Source organism: Puma concolor, chromosome B3 (assembly GCF_028749965.1).
Source record: "Puma concolor isolate L17-30 chromosome B3, mPumCon1.1.hap2, whole genome shotgun sequence".
NCBI classification, from domain to species: domain Eukaryota; kingdom Metazoa; phylum Chordata; class Mammalia; order Carnivora; family Felidae; genus Puma; species Puma concolor.
Genome location: NC_141672.1, coordinates 114,696,195 through 114,710,402, shown reverse-complemented (window position 1 = coordinate 114,710,402; position 14,208 = coordinate 114,696,195). Strand labels below are relative to the sequence as shown.

The 14,208-nt window shown below is 46.3% G+C and overlaps 1 protein-coding gene across 3 annotated transcripts in view; it reads right to left on the bottom strand.

Annotated features, from left to right (window-relative positions):
• The window catches only part of THSD4 (thrombospondin type 1 domain containing 4), a 570,947-nt gene that overhangs the window by 453,572 nt on the left and 103,167 nt on the right, over nt 1-14,208 (bottom strand). For all 3 annotated transcript variants that reach the window (XR_015252788.1, XM_086711100.1, XM_086711101.1), the window contains one exon: nt 3,270-3,717. Coding sequence is in view for 2 of the 3 variants with exons in the window: in XM_086711100.1 (XP_086567226.1) it covers nt 3,270-3,717 (448 nt within the window). In the remaining variant the exon portion in view is untranslated. The remainder of the gene's footprint in view (nt 1-3,269; nt 3,718-14,208) is intronic.

Below are 14,208 nucleotides of genomic sequence, written 5' to 3'. Positions count from 1 at the left end.
AAAGCATCATGGCACCTGAGATTCTGGCATAATCCTGCTTCCCCGTCTCTGTCCAAGCTGTTTCTTTTGCCCCAGACTGCCCTTTTCTCTTTTTTGGCCATCCTTAGAAGCCTAGCTCAGTTTTTTCCTCCTCAGTGGAGTCTTCCCCAACCCAGTGGCCTCCTCCTTTGTGCTCCCAAAGTTCTTCCCTCTCATGAAGTGCTCCAGCACCAAGTGCAATGATTTATACACTGCTGCACTGGTCTTCTTCACCATTGGACCACAAGGGTGTTGAGGGCGGACGGGATGGTGATCAGTGATGAGACACTGTTCTGGAATCTGGAAGCCTGCAAAACCATTTCCCCTAATTCACACCTCCCCTTAGATGCATTACTATATACCTCACAACTGAGACCTCCACTGTGAGGGTAGTCTTAGAAAGTAGGACATTCCATTGAGAACCTAGGTGGGATATACTGGGCACTTAGTTTATGGGATGATGTTCTGAAATCAGGGGATGTTTCCAACCCACCCTGGCCTACTTTCCCTTCTCTTTCTTCTCCCAGGTACGAACTGGGAGAGATCTCTAAATGCACGTATTCCTTTTTAAATCTTTGAAGGACATAAAATAACCTGTATTCCCTATTAGACTCGTATGATTTTTCACAATACTGCCCTTTACCTCTTTCCTCTTTGAGTAGGAAGATGTGCACAATTTGTAGATTCATGTTATCTCTTCATGTTGCCCATTGGGGCAGATATGTAAATATCCATGTGAGGTTATCCATGCGAAGGTGCCAGAGCACTGGGGTCCCACATGGGAAGTGTGCAGGTTAAGACTCAACACAGCAGGACTGAGACAGTTCTCTTCAGACAGGCCTGCTTACAAGACTGGTCCGTGGCTGGCATCTGGGAGCTTGGATTTCAGAAGGGATTCCATCACCCCCTAAGTGATAAGAGAGACTCACTATGCCTAAGCTATTTGGACAAGCAATATAGTTTATGCTGAACGCCAGCTTTCCTGATGGGAGCCTGGAATTTTGATATGTGGCAGGCAGAGGGTGCCTATGTGACTAGCCCCCAATAAAAACCTTGGGCACAGAGTCTCTAATGAGCTTCCCTGGTAGACAATAGTTCACGTGTGTTGTCACAACTCACTCCTGGGGGAATTAAGCACATCCTGTGTGACTCCACTGGGAGTGGACTAATGGAAGCCTGTGCCTGGTTTCCTCTAAACTTTGCCCCGTGTGCCTTTCTCTTTGCTGATTTTGCTCCGTATCCTTTTGTTGTAAAAAATCATAACTGTGAATCCTCCCAGCAAATCATCAAACCTAGTAAAGGTCTTAGGGGCTCCTAACACAGAGAGTTTTAAGGTGTTCATGATGTTTGGGGGATGATCCAAGTACCAAGAAGCCATGGGCTTATAAAAAGAAGACAAGCTCTCTCTCTTTCAAAAATAAATAAATATTTTTTAAAAATTAAAAAAAAAAAAAAACAAAAAAACGGGGCACCTGAGTGGCTCAGTCGGTTAAGTATCCAACTTTGGTTTAGGTCATGATCTCGCAGTTTGTGGGTTTTAAGCCCCACGTGGGGCTCTGTGCTGACAGCTCAGAGCGTGGAGCCTGCTTCGGATTCTGCGTCTCCCTCTCTCTCTGCCCCTCCCCTGCTCGCTCTCTCCCTCTCTCAAAAATAAAGATTTAAAAAATTAAAAAAAAAGAAGAAGATAGGCAGTAATGGGACCTCTAAGGAATGACATCACTCAATCAGGGTAAGTGGGATGGGTCTCAGGATAATGGGGTGCACTGGGGAGGACACTGTGGGACATGCTACAGCCAAGAGAAGGGAACTAAAGCTGTACGATCCTCTGTCGACATTCACCTCTCTGTCCTGGGTTTGAGATGTTACTTTGCCAACTGCCAGAATGATGGCCCACATCATAAATTCACCAGAATTGTCTAAGATTCCTCGCAGTTCAATGTCCTTAGTAGTGGAGTCATCCCAGCACCCAGAGAAGACACAACGTCTACATGGAGAGAGGCAGCCCTGCCGTCGGCAGGAACGGTCTAGCAAGACCATGCGTGCTTGAAAAGTGTAGGCGAAGTGACAGAAATACGTGCCAAATGCCCTCTCTCTGCTTCCGTCTCTTTCTGGTTTATGTGGTCTTCAAATTTAAGAAATATACAAGTCAATGGGACAACATGTTCTACTTTAGAAATGAATTCATTTCACTTTAAAAGGAAAGCAAAGATATTCAAGAACAGGGGCCACGTCCGATCACGGACACAAATATTTCTGTTCGATTTATAAAGCCCTTTCTCAATATCACCTCATTTGATCCTCCTAACTCTGTGAGATAGATAATATGACCTTCCTTTCATCTTCCATGGCACCCGGGCTGTTATAAGACAAGCAACGATGCTTAATTAAGACTTAATGGTTGACTGATTAGTAATGGCTTTAGAAAAACGACCGCTTTACAAAAATTAATAATTCCTGAAGTCTGTCAGTGGAAGAAAAGCTAGAAAGCAATCCAGGCATTCAGAGGAATTATTAAAATCACAAATTAAGTCATTTCTATGGACTCTATAGCAGGAAATATATTTTTAATGAGAGAATTGAAGCTAATATATAACAGCTGTCCTGTTACCCAGTAACAGAATATTAAGGTAGATTAAATTATTAATGAAAAATATAGCAGCTTGGAAATTTAACCTTTAAACGTTCTCTTATCCCTTTCTCTTTTGTATACAGTCTTTAAACTGGTATTTTTTTAAAAACCACATTTAGTCTTGTCGGGGAGTTTCCATTTAGAAGTTGCTTTGCCACAGATCAGCTATGCAATCTTTAGCAAGTTATTCACGATCAGACTTTCTCCGCATACAATGTCCAGAGTGCTCACACCAGGGACGGCAGGAGACTTCCTGGATTGGTACTGATGTGAGGCAAAGCTCCCCGGACTCCCGACTCTTCAGCACCACCACCGTTGGCCCTGAGTTAGCCACCCGTTTATAAAGTCACTGAGAATCTGGAGGTTGTTTGATATGTAGCAACAGTGATTGCCAGTGAGCAATTTAAGAAGTTACTCCTAAGTTACTACACTGACAACCTAGTGAAAACGAGAAGTATCCACGGAGAATGCACAGAGAGAAAAAGGGAGAGAAGATAAAGGGGGGCTAATATTAACATGGCCTAAAAGACCCTGCCTGTGCTGTTTTCCGTGTTTTCGCTGGCCAAGCAGAAGGGGGACCAGCAGCTGTCTCCTGGCCTGGTGTGAGGCAGTGCGTACTCACGTTAGTGTTGCATAGCTTGTACTGCCGATAGGCCCCGATGCAGGAAATGGCTGTGGACCGGGCAGGCTGTGAGAAGCTCTGAGCTGCCCCGTGGGCCCCCATGCCGCGGCCGCTGCTTATTTCCGGGCCATGGAAGAGACTCGAAGCTGCCGGAAAGCCTCCGTCGTGGGTCAAAGGCATCTGGTAGAGGGAGGCCTCGGAGGTCTGCAGTCCAGAGCGAGGGCCACTGTCACTCTGGTACAGAGGCCCGTGCTGGGGAGCCCGGTGGGCTGACGGGCCGTAGCCGTGGCTAGGACCAGATGCCCCCTGGGACCTGGAATGCCGGGCCGAGGGCCTCTGCCTCCGAAGCCTCTGCGGCGAGTGTTCAGAGTCCGTCTGCAGTGGTAAGATGTACGGGGCCTTGCCATAGCCGTACTTGCCAGGGCCGATGGGACCGCGGGTCCTGCTCCTAAAGAACGACACACAAGAGGAGAGGAACAGAGTCACAGGAAGTTTCATGTTAACCCAGATGCTGTGGTCCATGACAGAGGGGACCAGGTAGGGATGGAGCCTATGGTGGGAGAGGGAGGGCATTTGGGAAGAAGGGAGCGTCACAGAAGCTGGCTCTCTCTGTAGACAGGCTCTTACAGAGGCTGGAAAGTACAACAAAGGTGGGCAATGTGAGTGGCTGAAAATGAGGTTGGAACGGCAAGCTGTGGTCAGTGTATGACTTACAGCAGGGACTTTGGGTGTGTTGGTAGGCTGTAGGGAGCCACTGAGGGATTTTTGAGAAGTATAAGGGTATAATTATAATTTCGGCCACAGCAACTTCCTGTTCGTTTGTTTTCTCTGAAAATAATCTGTGGATTTTTTTCTCACTCAACTGTGCCTGATGTTTCAGACCGGTTTCCATTACCATTCATGCCCAAATAGCTTTTCCAGGTAAGTGGAGCTTAGCTAAGCAACCACACTCCAGTGCAGTCCTGAGGCCTGACTTGTACTGGGTCAAACTTAATCCCTGAAGAAATTAGAAGAGGCTGAATAACCGGCTACTCCATCACTCTGGAGGCAACCCACGCTGAACGGTGGGTAAACGGTCATCTCCACGTTGGTATAATCTTTAGATCGTCAAGACCTGTTGCCTTGTGAGACCTGATAAAAATCATGTAAACAATTGTGTGCTGCTAAGTGTTTAATAACTGGCTTCCCGGGGGAGGAAAAGCCCTTATTTGTGCCATCTGTCTACATCCAGGGTGTAAGTACTTCCACCGTGGCCGATTTCAAGCTGCCATTATGAAGACCCAGTCAGCTCTCGTGAACGGGATAAAGTAGCTCCTGCATATCACCCTGCATGTAAATTTATTGTGCACCTATGGTTTACAAAATACAGAGCCAGGAACAGTCAAGAATACAGAAGTGAATCAGATATGCTTCAAGCCCCCAACCTCACAACGGCAAACAACCAGGACATAATGCAAGGTGAGGTAAAGGCCCCAGGAGCACCAACGCAGGGTGATTTGGGGATTCTGAGGCCAGGAGAAGTGCTCCCGTCTGCAGGGATGTGAGGAGGGTTTCTCTGTCACTGGTCTGAGCTTGGGAGCAAGGTTCCAATACGCTATTGAAGGACTTGAAGAAATCATCCAACTCTTACTTACTTCTAAAATGTCTGAGCTGGATCTAATAACCACGAAGGTCATTCCAGCTCGCAAATTATATGCTTCCATAATAATTAATTCTACATTTCTGTAAAATTGGAAATGTGCCCAAGGGTTTCTGCAGGATGGCCCCATTAAAATAAGCACATTAAAATAGCAATCAAAGTGAAACATTAATTTCTGTCCTCATGAGGAAATTCTTTCTTCACTCTATGTAACCACTGAATATAAAATTTAACAGACCACAACTAATTATTAACATCTTTATCACTAATCGCACCTTCATTCTTGGCTGATATGGTTTTGAATTAAACTGTACTACAGTGTTTATTTTGCCTTTCGGCATTTCTCGATTAGTCTTGGCAACACTTGGGACTCTGTTAATGATGGGGGGGGGGGCTGGATTCCAGTGTGCTGCTTTGAGAGATGCAATTAAGAAGTTAGTCTTAAAAATATATAGCTTGGATGTAATTTGTCATTTTCTTTTTTGCGGCAGGCCAGGTAAAATGAATGACATCATGTAAAGGTGAGGGAAAGAATTTCTGTACGTGTGTGCATCTTTTCTTTTTAAGATCAGAAAGCCTACCAACAATTCCAGCCTCAAAGCCAGCGTCGGGTGGAGACCCCAGCTGAGGGTAATAGAGAAATGAGGACACGTGGAGCAGTGCTTCTCAAACGTGGAGGTGCACTGGAATCAGCGAGGGATCTTGTTGGAGGCAGATTCTGATTCAGCGGGTCTGGGGCCAGGCCTAAGACTCTGCATTTCCAATGAGCGCCCAGGGGCTGCTGGTCCAGAGACCCATAGCTTTGAGGAATTGAAATTCCAAACAAAAGGGTGAGAACGTGACCACAAAAGTGATCATTTTTGATGGAGGATGACGGCTATAAATTTTCTTAAAAAACCTCTGCTTTGGGGATATAGCCAAAGTCTGCTGGCCTGGGCCAGGTCCCCCGCTAGGGACCGACTTGATCCTGACCTTGGGGAACAGAGGCTGCAGAGGGAGAACATGATGACTTGAGTGAGCGTCTTTCCAAAGGCCGCCTATCACCCCGAGGAGGTAAGGCACACAAGTGCCGGTGGACATTTTTGTATTCACATCACCTTACGGGAGGCTCGGCCTAAACCACAGAGCCATCCCAAACCCACACAAACAGCAGCACCACTGGAAAGATGATGTTTCAAAAAAAAAAAAAAAATGACCAGCAAACTCTGATACACGGGCTAAAGAGAATGAACAGCCAGTCAGGGTGTGATTATGAGAGAGGTGATTTCTGAATACTTGACTCGGGACCCTGGAATCAGGGGCAGACTCACCCCCACTGGGCTAAGAGAGCATGTGGTTTCCTTCCAGCGGCCAGAGCTAATCATCCTGATGGTTCGGGATGGCCTCTTCCCCACCAGGACAGAGTCCATCTGGCCACTGGCAGGGTGGCCTGCAAAAACTAGGCAGATTTATGCAGAGTTGGGATAATAAGCACAGATGGGGCCAAGAGAAACCGTGTGGTCAGTTAGCTCTTCCGGGAGAATATGTAGTAGGTACCTGGGAGGCTGAGGTCAGTTAGTTCTGTTTGGTCTTCCCATAACCCATCCGTGGGATTTTACTTTGGATTCCTCACTCGTCAAAGCTCTGGCTAATTTTGGAAACTCACGTTTGAGAAAGAAATGGAAAAGGCCCAGCTTGGACATCAAAGGCCTAGGTGGTTAATGACTTGAACTCTGAAGCCAGGTTTCCTGAATTGGAACCCCAGCTCTGCCATTTAATAACTAATGCAACTTTGGGGAAGCTACTCAATCTCTTGATGCTTCAGTCTCTTCAAACAGGGCCGGAACTAGAATGAGGCCAGGGAGGCACAGGATGAAACCTTTAAGGGTCGTCCAGGTGCTGGTGGAATATGACAGTGATATCTCCTTAAATGTTAGAGTTCTTAATGACAAGAACTCTAGGCCCAGTCCTGCCCTGTATGCATTTGTAAACAAAGATGATAACAATACCTTCCCTACAGGTTGCTATAAAGAATAAACAGCAAGAGCAAAAGACTTAAATAATGCCTAGCACAGAACATACATCATGTAAGTATTTGCTTTTTTAAAAAAAGTTCTAGCTTGACCATTTACTAGCTCTAAGAACCTTGGCAAACAATGTACCCTCCGTTTTCTTACCTATAAAATACACCTACTAGGAGGGCTATAATAAAAAGGACAAGTAACAACAAATGTTGGAGAGGATGTACAGAAACGGAAACCCTCACACATTCTCGAAGGGACTGTAAAATGGTGCACTTTGGAAAGCTATCTAGAAGTTCCCAAAAAGTTAAATGCAGTGTTACCATATCACCCAGCAATTCTAATCTTGGGTATATGCCCAGGAGAAATGAAAACATATGTCCGCACAAAAACTTGTACATGAATGTACATAACAGCTTTATTCATAACAGTGAGGAGACAGAAACAACCCAAATGTCCATCAAGTGATGAATGGATGAGCGAAACATAGTATATCCAAGGAATGGGCTATTATTCAGCCATAAAAGGGATGAAGTACTGAGATATACTACAACATAGATGAGCCTCGAAAACACTGTAAGTGAAAGAGGCCACACATAAGAGAGCACATATTCTATGATTCCATTGATATGCAATGCCCGGAAGAGACAAGTCCACAGAAAAAGTAGATTAGCAGTTGCCAGAGGCTTGGGGGAGGGAACAATAGAGAGTGACAGCTAAAGGGTATGGGGTTTCCTTGTGGGGTGACGGAAATGTTCCGTAATTAGACAGTGGTGATGGTTGCACAACCCTGTGAATATAATAAAAACCACTGAATTACGCACTTTAAATGATGAATTTTATGGTATGTTAATTATAAAAACCTAGACCATGAATAACTCCTGTCTTATCTACTTACAGTGATGTCGTAAAAAGCGAATTGAGGTTACCAATAGGAATGCACTTTTTGAATCTGAAAGCAGGATTTTTAAAATTATTTTTAACATTTATTCATTTTTTGAGAGAGAGAGAGAGAGAGAGAGACAGAGCATGAGCAGGGGAGGGGCAGAGAGAGAGGGAGCCTCAGAATCCGAAACAGGCTCCAGGCTCTGAGCTGTCAGCACAGAGCCCAATGCAGGGCTCGAACTCATGGACGAAGTCATGACCTGAGCTGAAGTCAGACACTTAACCAACTGAGCCACCCAGGCACCCCTGAAAGCAGTTTTTATCATTTTGTTTTCTATCATCTCTTTCAACAACTGTGGACAAACCTGTGTGGAGCGGATTCTATGAGCATCTACTGAGCATCATGGGTAATGTTTTCTCTGCTAGTTGGCTTTTCGAGCCCTGACAACATAAGTGAATGCGGAGCCTCCCTCCCACACAGGGCAGCTTAATGACAAGAACTTGACCGTAAGGGCTCTGACACCAGGTTCCAGTCCTGGTTCTTCCAATGACCTACTGTGGGTGTCTGGGGAAACTGTTGTTTCTTGAGATAACGGCTGCAAATAATGTTTTCCTCACAACAGGCTGGCTGTCATCCAGGGCCTCATTATGTGTGATGTTGTACAGCTTTGTGACGTTAGTCCTGGCCAGTGTGATGATTTGAGCACAGACACCACCCCATATTTCTACTGCCTGGCCAGACCCCTTTCCTGAGTATCAGCCATATATACCCCACTGACCTCCAGACTAGAGTCTGCTTCTCACCTGGGACATGCACACGAATCGCCTGGGGATCTTGTCAAAATACCACTTCTGATTCAGGAGTTCTAGATGGGTCTCTGATTCTGTACTTATAACAAGCTCCCAGGTGATGCCGATGGTGTGGGTCTTGGGATCACGCTCCACCTACTCATTCCCACAAGACATTGCAAACTCAACACATTCGAGCCCAAATTCATCACCTTTCGCCCTATAACACTGTTCTCTTAGTTCTTCCTATAGTCTCCAGCTCAGCAATTCTCAAACCTGGGCAGCATCAGAATCACCAGGAAGCCTTGCTGAAACAGGCAGACCGATCTGCAGAGTCTGGGAGGGGAGATCGGGGGCCGGATCTGAGAATCTGCGTTTCTAGCACGTCCCCAGGCAATGCCGATGCTGGTGGTCTGAGGACCACAAAGTGAAAACCACTGCTCTGTCTCACACCCAAGTACCACACCATCCCCTGAAGCCGGCTGGTGCTTCCAGTCTCCCCACATCTCTGTTTGAAGTCCACACTCCTTGGCTTTGCCACCCAGCCTGCACAACACGGCCTCTGCTACATCTCCCAGGTCATGGCCCTGGCACCCCATGGACCACCCCCACCACGCTCCGGGGAGGTCCCCAGTGGACCAGCCCATTTGATTCCCCATGCTCCGCTCATGCCACTTCCTCTCTAGGCCGCTGTCCCCACCACCATGTTCTGGACTAACTACCTCTTCCCCCTTCAGGACTCAGCTGAAGCACCACTTCCTGAGTCATGCCTTCCCCAGTTCAAACTCCACCCCATCCCTTCGCTGCATAAAATCGAGGTCCTTCTCTTTTGTCCTTCCACTGGACCCCATGGAAGTGTCACAGCACAATCATCTTTTACAAGGCTGACTTGTTTAGTCTGCCTTAATTTTCCAGGCTGTAGGCTCCCACAGGGCAGGGATACCTCTTATGTGTCTTGTATCTCTAGAACCCGGCACAATGACACGGTAGGTGTTGAGTAACTGTTGAAACACTGAAAAAACAAATGCACGAGTGACTCAAACCACTATTGCCAAAGGAAGGAAAATCCCCCTTCCCATTAACGCATGTTTAACTTCTTCTATATGAAATATTATATTTTATTAAAAGACTGTCAAACTATGGTGGCACTGAGGCTACGACCACTTCCCTCCACGTAAGAATAAAAGTCTCATCCACCGGGAGAGGTCATTCCTGGTATCAAATACCTGGAGAAGGAAGAGGTTCTCGGAATGTCAAGGGGGACTCAGCAGGGGCTGGGACTCGGCCTTCATGCACAGAAGGAGGGAAGAATTACGGGGTCAAGGGTGTGCCATGCATGTCTGTCAGAGCTGGAGAGCCACCCAGGCAAGGCTGTGGGTCAGCTGCTTGTGGCTACAGGATGGCTTCCCACTTTTTTGCTCAGTACAGAGTGGGATGGGCAGAGAGAGAGGAGTCTGCCCTCCAGAAGCCAGGCTGTTTGTATTTCGTATACTCTCCATGTTTATTCCCCTTTTGTTTTGCCTTAGAGCTCAGACAAGTCCCTGTGAGGGGCTCAGCCTCTCTCAGCTGTGCTAACATGAACCACACAGGGGCCGCTGTATCCAGCAGACCAGCAGCCCCTGGGACTGGCCTGTGAGGAACCCCAGGAGTCTGAGCCTGTGCGCCCTGGGGAAGCTGGACCTCCGTGAAGGGAGCATGCAATGAGGCCAACTGCCCCCGCTCCAGAGGAAGGTCTCCTTGCCCTGCTCGATCCTGGAGGCTATGGGTTTCACAGCATTGAGAGAAGTGGCATTCCTTTGCATCTAGGTACCTGAGTTGAATGGCCAGGTAAGCAGAAATCAATTTCTCCATAGGGAAAATGGGAGGGAGGCTGGTGAGATGGGAGGTTATTTACTACTGGAGATGGTGGACAGAATCAGGGGTAGTTGGAAGTCCCAGATGCTTCTGAGAAAGCCTGAGATCCTACTGATTCCTACTATATCTAATGAATAGTCTCCACATGATTTCAAGGACTCCTTTATGCCACCTTTGCACTTTATGCTGCTATCATATATCAAAACCAAACTCTTACCAAGTCAATGTTTTTGGGGCACACTTAGCTGGCCTGTCTCCACACCTAAGACAGGACTGAAGAAATACAAAGCTAAGTATCACAGACTCCTGGTTACAAATTGGGGGGGGGGGGCGGTGGAGGGAGGGTGGGTCGGGTGCTGCATCTGATGTTTGCCTCCAAACCAAACCCCCAAATACGCACATTCTTCCTCCCTTTCTCTCTTCATTGAGGAAACAAAGCATTTCCACTTGGTGCCTTAAGCTGGGGGAGAGGGGAGGGCAATGTCATTTGCAATTACTATCAAGTGAAATGTTTTTCCAAAATCCATCGGTATGACCAAATTCATCTTTTCAGAGGTTTTTATAATCATTTTAAAAGATGCTAGGCAGTAGGAATCATACCTAGGAATTATCTTTTCTTTTTTTTTTTTTAAATGTTTTGTTTATTTTTGGAGAGTGTGCATAGGGGAGAGGCAGAGAGACAGCAGGACAAAGGATCCGAAGTGGCTCAGTGCTGAGAGCAGTGAGCCCGATGTGGGGCTTGAACTCACAAACCATGAGATCATGACCTGAGCCAAAGTCGGACACTCATCCAACTGAGTCACCCAGGTGCCCAGGAATTATGTCCTCATGTGCTTATAGAAGTACACAGAGCCAGGGGCTCAAGGGTCCACGGTCAGCCCTGGTGAGCCGGCAGGACACCAGAAACCACCCTGGTAGGACAATGCTTCCAGGAACCAGCCAGTGCATTAGACCCTCTTAGTAATCCCTTCTTTTCCACACAGTGCTTCTGGAATGACCTTGCTGAGTACAGCACCAGAGAAAACCCAAAGATCACCATAAGGGGAGAATCTGAAAAGCTGAGCTTGGTCAAGAGCCAAAGACTGGGGCATGGAGAGCAGGCTTACAGTTTATACTGTAGAATGTGAAGAAGGTGCTATGACCTTGGAATTATCTTCTCAAACCAAAGGAAATTAAGAGTTCGATTAGCAGGCAGAGGAGGAAGGAAATGAGAGGCAGTAACGAGAGACTAGGCCACAGTGCTCCGGCTTTGGGGTGGGGTACAATAGAAACTCCAGATGCATGTAGGAACCTGAGACGGGAGGGACCTGCCAGCTTCGTGGGGCACCTGAGCAAGACGTGGGAGGGAGGTGTCATGGCAGAGGGGCTCACCCCAGGGGTCATCCCGGAGGAGCCTTTGTGGAACGTTAGCAGCACTTACTGCAAAGGGTGGAAGGCAGCCGCTGAGACACAGCAGACGCCCTGCTCCCCTCAGCAAGACTGCACAGGAGCCCCTCATCTGGGAGCCACATCCCCCCCCCACGCCCCGGGAGAAGGGTAGAATGCAAAGAATGGGGAGAATCCTGACTGAACTAAGCCTAAGCCCCGAACCGATCACGTTAAACATGCAGTGTCTGAGCATCCGAATCTCCGAAAACTGGCAGCTGTCCTACAGCAGCAGACACAGGGGCTCACGAACCACGTCTGGTTATAGAAAAATAAATGGCATTTTGCATATCTGTGTTGTAACTTATAAATTACATGCTTGAAGTACAACCCAGGCGTCCTTAAGCGGGGGAACGAGGAGCTAAATGACGGTGTGCGTAGACACTGGAGGACTATGAGGCTGTTTAAAAGAAGGAGGCAGATGCATATATACTGACACAGAATGGTCTCCAAAACACAGTTAGGTGAAAAAGAACAAGACACAGAAGACACTAAACCGAGGGTATCCATGCTCCTGTCTGTGTGATAAGAAGAAAAAGAAGAGAGAAAAAAATGTATCAAGTATATGAAAATGCGTATATGCAGGATACATTCCTGAGGGGTACAAACGAAACCTGGGGAATGATTTCCATCGAGAGGCAGATCCAAAGGGGAGGAGTTGAGGCAGACTCATTTGTGATTTCTTATCCTTTGTACTACCATAAACAATGTTTTTTCTGTAGTATCCAAAATATAGAGAGAGCTTATAAAACTCAACACCCCGAAACAACAAATAATCCAATCACAAAATGGGCAGAAGGCATGAACAGACATTTCTCCAAAGAAGACATCCAGATGGCCAACAGACACATGAAAAGATGTTCATCATCCTTCACCATCAGGAAAATGCAAATCAAAGCTACAATGAGATACCACCTCACACCTGTCAGAATGGCTAAAACCAACCACACAGGAAAATAACAGGTGTTGGCAAGGGTGTGGAGAAAAAGGAACCCATGTGTACTGTTCGTGGGACTGAAAAGTGGTGCAGCCACTTGCAGAAAACTGTATGGGGGTTCCTCCGAAAGTTCATAGTAGAACTACCCTACAATCCAGCAATCACACTGCTGGGTATTTACCCACAGAATAAATAAACACTAATTCAAAGGGATGCATGCACCCCTTTGTTTATTGTAGCATTATTGACAATAGTCAAGATACAGAAGCAGCCCAAGTGTCCATCAACTGATGAATGGGTAAAGAAGACGTGATATATACACACAATAGAATATGACTCAGCCATAAAAAGAACGAAATCTTACCATTTGCAACGACATGGATTAACCCAGAGTACGCTGCTAAGCAAAATAAGTCAGTGAAAGACAAATACTATATGATTTCATTCATATATGGAATTTAAGAAACAAACAAGAAAAGGGGAAAAAGGAGAGAGAGACAGGTACAAATCAAGAAACACTCTTACTTTGTATAGCACTGATGGTTACCAGAGGTGAGTGGGTGGGGGAATGGGTGAAATGGGTGATGGGGATTAAGGCGTGTGCTTGTTGTGATGAGCAGTGGGTGATGTGCGAAAGTGTTGAATCACTCTGTTGTACGCCTGAGACTAATATTATGTGCTACCCACATTGGCATTAAAATAAAAAGGTAAAAAAATGTTTTTTTCTGCCTTCTGCACAGGCTTTCAATATATGAAAGCAATATAAAAAAGAAAGACACTAAACTGTTTTTCCACTGCATTTTTAAAAATGTGGCTGTGTATGGATGTGGGAGGATTGTTAGGAGCAAATACAGAAACCTCCCCTCACAACCCTCCCTGAGGCTATGTCTGCTAAATACACAACATTACAAAGAGAAAGGAAGTGAGGAACTTAAACATGTAGACATTTTGACGGGATATAAAATACACACTTATAAATAGGCCTTAAGCCTCAAAGACTGAGGGGGCAGAAATCATCAGGGGACCAAATGTTCTTCTGAAATGTCACTGTCAATAACTGACAGGTCATACACTCCCAGGAAGATCTGAGATCCTCGAAGGCCATCGCCAGCCTGATGTCCATGTAGGGAGCTTCTTTAGAGTCTGGACGTGCTTGGGCAACACAGTCTATGTAAGGAGTAGCAATGACAGTGATGCCCAGTGTGGTACTTTCGATGATGACAAACGCCCCCGTGCATATTTCCAGGCTGCCTAACACCACTTCCACCCATCAGGTACCCAAGTCAGGATCAGCAAGCTCATGCACTTTGACTTCTCTCTCCACTGGATTTATGTTTCTTAACACAGCCCTGGCCATTACCCTCTATTTCAAAAAAACAAAAAAAAACAAAAAAACAAAAAAAAAAAAAC